The sequence below is a fragment of the Sapajus apella genome, unplaced genomic scaffold (assembly GCF_009761245.1).
Source record: "Sapajus apella isolate SASKATOON/1434 unplaced genomic scaffold, GSC_monkey_1.0 scaffold11, whole genome shotgun sequence".
In the NCBI taxonomy this organism is placed as follows: domain Eukaryota; kingdom Metazoa; phylum Chordata; class Mammalia; order Primates; family Cebidae; genus Sapajus; species Sapajus apella.
In genome coordinates, this window is record NW_022436951.1 from 31873923 (window position 1) to 31881740 (window position 7818).

General features: G+C 52.1%; 2 protein-coding genes across 2 annotated transcripts in view; both read right to left on the bottom strand.

Annotated features, from left to right (window-relative positions):
• Positions 1-1738: 1738 nt before the first annotated feature.
• Positions 1739-7818, bottom strand: part of ROPN1L (rhophilin associated tail protein 1 like) — a 23024-nt gene continuing 16944 nt past the window's right edge. The window contains exons 5-6 of the mRNA XM_032279101.1: positions 5283-5458; positions 1739-1919 (exon numbers count right to left, since the gene is read on the bottom strand). Coding sequence (XP_032134992.1) covers positions 1820-1919; positions 5283-5458 — 276 coding nt within the window. The 3' untranslated portion in view covers positions 1739-1819. The remainder of the gene's footprint in view (positions 1920-5282; positions 5459-7818) is intronic.
• On the bottom strand, positions 1915-3002 carry LOC116552372 (vegetative cell wall protein gp1). The gene is given in 4 exon segments (XM_032279100.1): positions 1915-2357; positions 2360-2443; positions 2446-2599; positions 2602-3002. Coding segments are annotated over 4 exon segments (744 nt in total). The 5' UTR covers positions 2776-3002; the 3' UTR covers positions 1915-2025.

The window sequence follows — 7818 nt, forward strand, 5'->3', positions numbered from 1 at the left end:
GGAAGACCCGGTGGGGACCCATGAGGAGGACAGCAGCTACGAGCCACGGAGAGAGGCCTCCCGAGAAACCAGCCCTGCCGACACCTTTACCTTGGACTTCTGCTTCCAAAACAGTGAGAAAGAAGTGGTTCTGTGATGTAAGCACCACGTCTTTGTGATGTAAGCACTGGGTCTTTGTGATGTAAGCACTACGTCTTTGTGATGTAAGCACTGGGTCTTTGTGATGTAAGCACCGGGTCTTTGTGATGGAAGCACCGGGTCTTTGTGATGGAAGCACCGGGTCTTTGTGATGTAAGCACCGGGTCTTTGTGATGTAAGCACCGGGTCTTTGTGATGTAAGCCCTGGGTCTTTGTGATGTAAGCCCTGGGTCTTTGTGATGTAAGCACTGGGTCTTTGTGATGTAAGCACTGCGGGTCTTTGTGATGGAAGCACCGGGTCTTTGTGATGTAAGCACCGGGTCTTTGTGATGTAAGCACCGGGTCTTTGTGATGTAAGCACTGGGTCTTTGTGATGGAAGCACTGGGTCTTTGTGATGTAAGCACCAGGTCTGCAGTACTGCGTGGCAGCCCTTGCTGACTCATATAGAATACTGCTTCTCTTTCTATGACCAAGTCATTCCCAAGAAAAACTCACTTTTTGAGACAAAAGCCCTTTCGAGGAACAAAGGCAGGGGCCTGTCCACCAGCAGGGGCGGATCTCATCACACCCACACTGCCATGTGTCTCCACGCTTCATTCTTTTTATTACTGAAACACCACTTGCCTTTTTGACAGGGTGAAAAACTGCTCCTGATTTATGCTGTATACCTTCAGATTTTCACACTGAGTTTATCTACGGTGATAGTCACCTATGCGCAGGCTTACCAAACTCCTCTCCACGTGCCTTTTCTTGGGCCCAGTGATGCTGCTCACTGAGCTAGCCGGCAGTTTGATGAGCTTCTCCTGGTAAACATGGGCAGCCTCAGGGGTGAGAGGAGGCAGGGCTCCACTTCCCTCCCCGCCACCTCCCTACGAGACAGTCACAGTGAAAGCAAGTCTCATCCAAATGCTACCAGATGGACACTTAGCAAGCTGTCCCCAAAGTCGTCATGTAATCTGTCCCTCTAAGTTTTAGAGGGGCCTGATCTCACTCCTTGGGCCCCCAGACAGGAGTTCTCTCCATGGCCTGAGCCATAGCCTTGAAGCTAATCTGAATTATCCACCAGATTGGAGTCATGGGGAAGAAAAGCCACTTTTCTTTTTTTTTTCTTTTTCTTCTTTTTCAGATGGAGTCTCGCTCTAGTGCAGTGGTGCGATCTTGGCTCGCTGCAAACTCTGCCTCCCAGATTCAAGCGATTCTCCTGCCTCAGCCTCCCGAGTACCTGAGATTACAGGCACCCACCACCACACCTGGCTAATTTTTGTATTATTTTTATTAGAAATGGGGTTTCACCTTGTTGGCCAGGCTGGTCTCGAACTACTGACCTCATGTGATCTGCCAGCCTCAGCCTCCCAAAGTGCTGGGATTACAGTCGTGAGCCACTGCACCTGGCTAAAAAGCCACTTTCCAAACTGCCCAGACCCCATTTCTGACTCTGCAGTTTCCAAATAGATTATTTAACTAAAAGAGATTCTTTCACTGTTATGAATTTCTTACAGTTAAGGTCCTCACAAGACAGTGAAGAGCCATCATTGAACAGACCCCACAAAGCACCGCCACACTCAATGTCCATGGAGAGAAGCACTCACACTGCAGCTGTGTGTGATTAATGAGAAGCTGTATTTGGTGCCAAAATTGTAAAGAGCACTATTTTAACATGAAAATGTATTCTTCTCTGTATTAATGGCCTACGTCTTCAGAGTTGTCAAGGTTTTCTAAAAGTTTCCTCTTTGGAAAGAAGAAATCTGAAAGCCCTATCATGCCGCTCCTCCTCGCGTCTCTAAATTAGAAACAGATAAAGATGCTTATTAGTAATTTCTCATAGCATACTCAGTAACATTTTGTAAAACACAGTATGATTTAAAAGGTCTACTTTAAAAAACTATTTATGGTTGCTCATCAGTAATTCTTACCGCCAAAAATAAAGCATTCTCTTTTCTTGTACAAAATGTACCAAAACCAAAACCTATAATAAATGTACCTTTATTTCTAGGGGAAAAGATTGGTACTATATTGAAAGGTTCTTCTTTTTTGATGATTTGCAGTCTCAGGAAAGTGGTGGGAGATGGGGATGCTGAACAGGGCCCCAGTTCTTTGGAGGCTGGGGACATGGGTTTGGAATGAGCTGGGAATGCCTGTCTCCCAGGTGGAGCAGCAGGTCAGAGAGCACAAGAGGGTAGGAGGTGAGCAGACTGGGCGGGAGAGGGGCCGGCATGGCCGGATGGCAGTGCAGAAGCAGAGACTGTGGGAATCAGGAAGAGAGCTGGGGACAAAGTAGCAGGTCATCCATGTGACTGCAGACACAGGGATGGCTTGGGGGCTGCCATCTTCCATGAGGGCAGGAGGGTTGGAGTGACAGTAGATGACAGAGCAAGGACAGAAAAAGGGGACCATGGAGTCCAGAGGCTCAGCCCATGGTGAGCACCAGAGGGGATGTGAGTTTGAAAGAAGGAGAGGAAACAGGGACAAGGAAGGACAAGGGACAAGGAAGGGACAAGGAGGGGAGGAGGGCTGGGACAGGCAGGGCAGGTGGCACAGGACACAGGGCTCTGCTGGGGCAGGAAGGGAGGCCGAGGCTGGCGGATCACTGGAGCCCCAGCTCCTGGTGCCATGGCCTACACCCCGGGCGGCACCATGGCTGGGTGGAAAGGGTGGAAGGAGGGACAAGAGTCTGGGTGGTGACGATGGGTCAGGAGACCGAGGCAAGGAGGAGTGTGTGCCGTGCCAGAAGGCGGCCCTGGGACCAGCCCCCATTGGTCCCCCTCGCTGGCTTACTGTCCTCTAGGCACTCAGTACAACCTGCTGTCTTAAAATCTACATGTCTGGTGTCTGTCTGCTTCACAGATATGACCTATTCACTGACTACATCCGGGCACCTGCACCAGTGCCCAGCACAGAGCAGGTGCTCAATAAACTGTACTGTGGGCGATTCAAGATGAGAGGTGTGGGGCTCAGGGACAAACCTTCACCAGCACTTGGAGGGGTGGTGGCCCCGAGAGGGAGTACTGGGGAGACCTCAGGGGCACCATCTCCTTTGGGGCTGGAGCCTGGAGGACCTGGGCCCTTTCCTCCCGCTCACCAGGCTTACTCTGCAGCAGTGCAGCGTCCCGGACCCCGCCCTGTACTGTTCCCACTGCCCCTGCACACCCCACTGGCCCCAGCTGCTTTCTCTGCCTCCCCATAGGTGGAGCAGGGTGCAGAGTCAGCACCCAATGATGGTTTAAGGAATGAACACGTGAGAACTTCCGCAGGACCCAAGAGCTTTGTTCCTTTTTACTCTGTATCTTATCTTTAAAGGGAGAACTCATTAATCTTGTTAAAAATGTCACAGGTGTGATCAGAATACTGGACAATATATTCGAATGTTAGCACCAGGTCATGCTTTAGAGCAGAACCAGCCTTACATTGAACTCAGCCTGGTGCAAATACAATATCACATGCAATGTGTCGGGGTCACATGGCAAGTCCATCGGAGCAAGAATTGTGTGACTGATGTCAATGACATCTTCAAGTTTCTGCAAATGATCCTGTGTCCATGGCTTCACTGCCAGGCTGTCCACCAGCAGAAATCAATGCCTATGTTTCACTATAGAGAAATGAATTATTATTATTTTTTGAGATGGAGGTTCGATCTTATTGCCCAGGCTGGAGTGCAATGGCATGATCTCAGCTCACTGCAACCTCCACCTCCAGGGCTCAAGCGATTCTCCTGCCTCAGCCCCCTGAGTAGCTGGGATTGCAGGCACCCACCACCAGGCCAGGCTCATTTTTGTATTTTTAATAGAGATGGGGTTTCACCATGTTGGTCAGGTTGGTCTTGAACTCCTGACCTTGTGATCCACCCGCCTCCGCCTCCCAAAGTGCTGGGATTACAGGTGTGAGCCACCACACCCAGCTCTGTCTCACTTTTTAACATACTACAATTTAATACCACCTGACATACTGTACATGGGAATCAGGCTAGATTTGGGATACATGGGTCTTAATGACAGGTTACATTCTCTCCCTCTAAAGTCTAAAGAAACCCGAGCCTCAGCCTACACGGGTGGAAGCCACAGGGGAGACTGGGCTCCCTTCTGAGGTGCTGCTTGATTTCACTGATGGCCTCTGATTCGCAGCTCCACGTACGCCCACCCCGAGTACCATCAGGTGTGACTGAATCTTCTGCCAAACACAAGATTTGTTGGGACAAAGTTACCGTGACAAGGTAAGATTGTGAAATCTATATTTGGTCATCAACGCTGTCTCCTGTCATCCAGCTCCTAAAATCTGTGGATTCTCCAGTGACTTACTTCTGTATGCTCGTGACTGGCTGGCGACCAAGCAGCTTCAGGACGGGGCTGGTCATTGGAGAGCCCGAGGCAGGATTAGAGGGGTGGGACTGTCAGCCCAGGCCAGCCTGGGGGGGAGGGGCTGAGGGCTAAGGGGATCACAAATGGCCAATGATTTAATCAGTCAAGGCTACATCACGAAGCTTCCAGAAAAAAATCCTGAAAGGACAGGGCTCAGAAAGTTTCCCAGTAGCTAAACTCATGGAGGCTGACAGGAAGGTGAAAACAGCTCATCCATATGCAGGGAGGGGAAGTACGCCAAGTCCAGGGGAACAGAAGCCCCCGAGCTCCAGACCCTTCCAGCCCTCCCTCTATGTCTGTCTTCTTCTGACTGTTGGTAACCTTTAAAATATCCTTTGTAACAAATTAGTAAACCTAAGTGTTTCTCTGAGTTCTGTGAGCCATTCTAGCAAATTAATCGACCCTAGGAAGGGTCATGGGAACCCCGTTTTATAGCCAGTTGATCAGAAGCACAGCCAAAATAACCTGGGGCTTGCAACTGGCATCAGTAATGGGGCAGGGTGGGGGCAGTCTTGGGGACTGAGCCCTCATCCTGTGGGATCTCACACTATCTCCAGGTAGACAGGGTCACAGCTGAATGAGAACGCACAGCTGGTGTCTGCTGCAGAACGGCTTGCTTGCTTTTTGGTGAGGAAAAACCCCCACACATGTGGTCAGAGCTGTTTCTGTGTTGATTATTGTTGCGGTGTCAGAGCAAAGGGAAAACTGAACTTTTCCCTCCATGGGAGAAGTCAGACAGGAAATTCCCCCACGGCCAACATACCTGGATCCCAGAGCGTGTGCATACTTACATATTTTCCTTGAGAGAGGCAAGGTAGGATTCTGTCTCTGAGGGAGAGATGTCGGAGTCTAATTTGGCCAAGTAGCGGTAGACGTAGGAGAACGTCTCGAAGGGGATGCGAGCCGGCCCGCCCTCCGGATCGTCCGTGAGGATCTCACACAGGTGCTTCAGTGCCGCGTTCAAGGACTAGGGGCGCCACGGCCAGGCAGGGAGAAAAACAGTTACTCCTGGCATCACTAATGCTGAGAGCAGGCACCAGCAGAATCAACACTCTAGCATGTTAGACAGAAATTCTCCAAAAAGTATGCGCTTTGTCTGAACTGAGAACTACGTGAATGTCCAATTGCCACAATGAAAAGTCAAAAGGAAAAGTTTGAATGGGGTGCAATTGACCAGAAAAAAAATTCTAATTCACGGATCTTATTTTCTATTAAAGTAGAAATGACCGTTACAGTCAAGAGAAAGCATCAATGTCTTTAAAACCAACTTCCTAAGCTAAAGCAGGAACGTGCGGCCCCATCTGGCCCAGAGACCCACCCGAGGAGGTGCCCAGGGGCTAAATGAACTCTGCCGCCAGCCAGAGGTGCTGCCTGCAGAGGGCAGGGCTGGCAGCCAACGGCCTGCGTGCCTACCAGGAGGCTCTGTGTATCGCCGACACCCGCCAGGCCCGGGGAGGGCTCTGTCCTGGTTCCGCCCTGCTCACATAGAAGCCTCTGGGCCCTGTCTCAGCTCCAGGACAGCACCTGGGCTTCCTCCCTGCAGACCGTTCATCTCCCTCACACTCTTCCCCACTGCTGGGCTCATCCCAGACAGCAGCTCACCCTCCGCTCTCAGCGGGAAAGCCGGTCCTCTGAGCAGCCTGCCTGCCTCCATGCGGCAGACGCTTTCAGCACCTGCCCTTTCCGCCAAGCCCCTGGTGGGGGCAGCTAACAGGCCAGGCCAAGGTTATCTTCATGAGACCAGAGGCTGCACAGCACTGGAGCTGCAGGCCTGGGCACCAGGTCCCCCCGGGGCCAGCCTATGGCCTCCCACCTCCAACCTGCTCAATTCATCCTTACTGAACAAACACGAGAGGAGTGTGTGTGTGTGTGTGTGTGTGTGTGTGTGTGTGTGTGTGTGTGTTGAAGGAGGTGGGGGAAACCATGTAACATAAGATTACTATCTTTTAAAAAGAGAATACACAGCCCAGGTCTCTTTTTCTCCTTCTCTACCAAGACGTCATGACCTGCAGCCTTCAACACCCTGGCCAGGGTGAGCTGTGGGGACAGGTATTCCAATTCTGCAGGTGACCTCTGAGACCCATGCCTCAGTCCCCACCTCGAGTCCCTTCTGTGAAGCCTGTCCTTGCCAGAGTGACTGTCTCATTCCTGCCTGGATGATCACACTGCCTACTGATGAAGGTGAGCTCACAAGCGTGGCGGCTGAAATGTAACCCCCCTCGCCAGCACACACACGCGGACAGCCCTTCCTTCCCTCCACATTCACCAAGGGCCTGTTACAGGCCAGGATGTAGCAGTGAACAGACGCCTAAGGCCTGCTCAGGTGGAGATCACAGTCCAGCGGGAGAGCCGCAACACCTGGATTCTGGAGTGCTTTGGAAGGGGCTTCCCGGAGCAATGGGCAGGCAGTGCCAGGATGGAGGGTGACATTTTCAATCAGGTGGTCAGGGAAGGTCAGAACAGACAGCATTTAAGCAGACCAGGGGAAAGAAGCCAGTCATGTGGGATGCTGGGAGAATTCCAGGTACACTTCTGTGTGCTCCAGAAACAGCCAGCAGCTCCGGGCAGCTAGAGCAGGCCATGGAGGGGAAGGAATGCGGGAACTGAGGTCAGCGGGATGGGGTGGGGCAGGCCACAAGGCTCTTTACAGGCCCAGAGAGGACTTGACTGGGTTCTACAGAAAGGTGTCAAAGGGTTTTAAACAAAGACGAAGCACTGTGGAGTATTTCTAAGGAGTCCTTCTGCTGATGTATGAAGAGGAGGCCCCAGTGATGAGGGTGGAAGGCGGAACCCCGCGAGGAGGCTGCTGGAATAATCCAGCCAGGGGCCTGAGTGGCGGCAGCCGGCAGCTGGTAAGGGCCGGACTCGGCCTCTCCTGAAGGTGGAGTTACTGGAACTCGCTGGCGGCTGCATGCGGGGAGAGACAGAACCATGAAAAGTGGCTCCAATGTTTGGAGCCTGAACAGCTGGAAGGGTGGATTTGCTATCAACTGGGAAGTTCCAGAGAGAAGCGAGAAGCTGAGTTTGGGGTGGTTTCCACTGACATGTCTGTCAAGCGCCCAGTGAAAGTGATGACTAAGGTGGCTACTTAGTGGGCCTGGCGCTCTGAGGAGCATGGGTGAGATGGTGAATACAGGCAAGATGGTGTACATGGGCGGGATGGCGTACACTGGGGGATGGCGTATATGGGTGGGATGGTGTACACGGGGGATGGCGTTCACGGGCGGGATGGTGTACACGGGTGGCATGGTGTACAAGGGTGGGATGGTGTACACAGGCGGGATGCTGTACATGGGTGGGATGGTGTATATGGGCGGGATGGTGTAC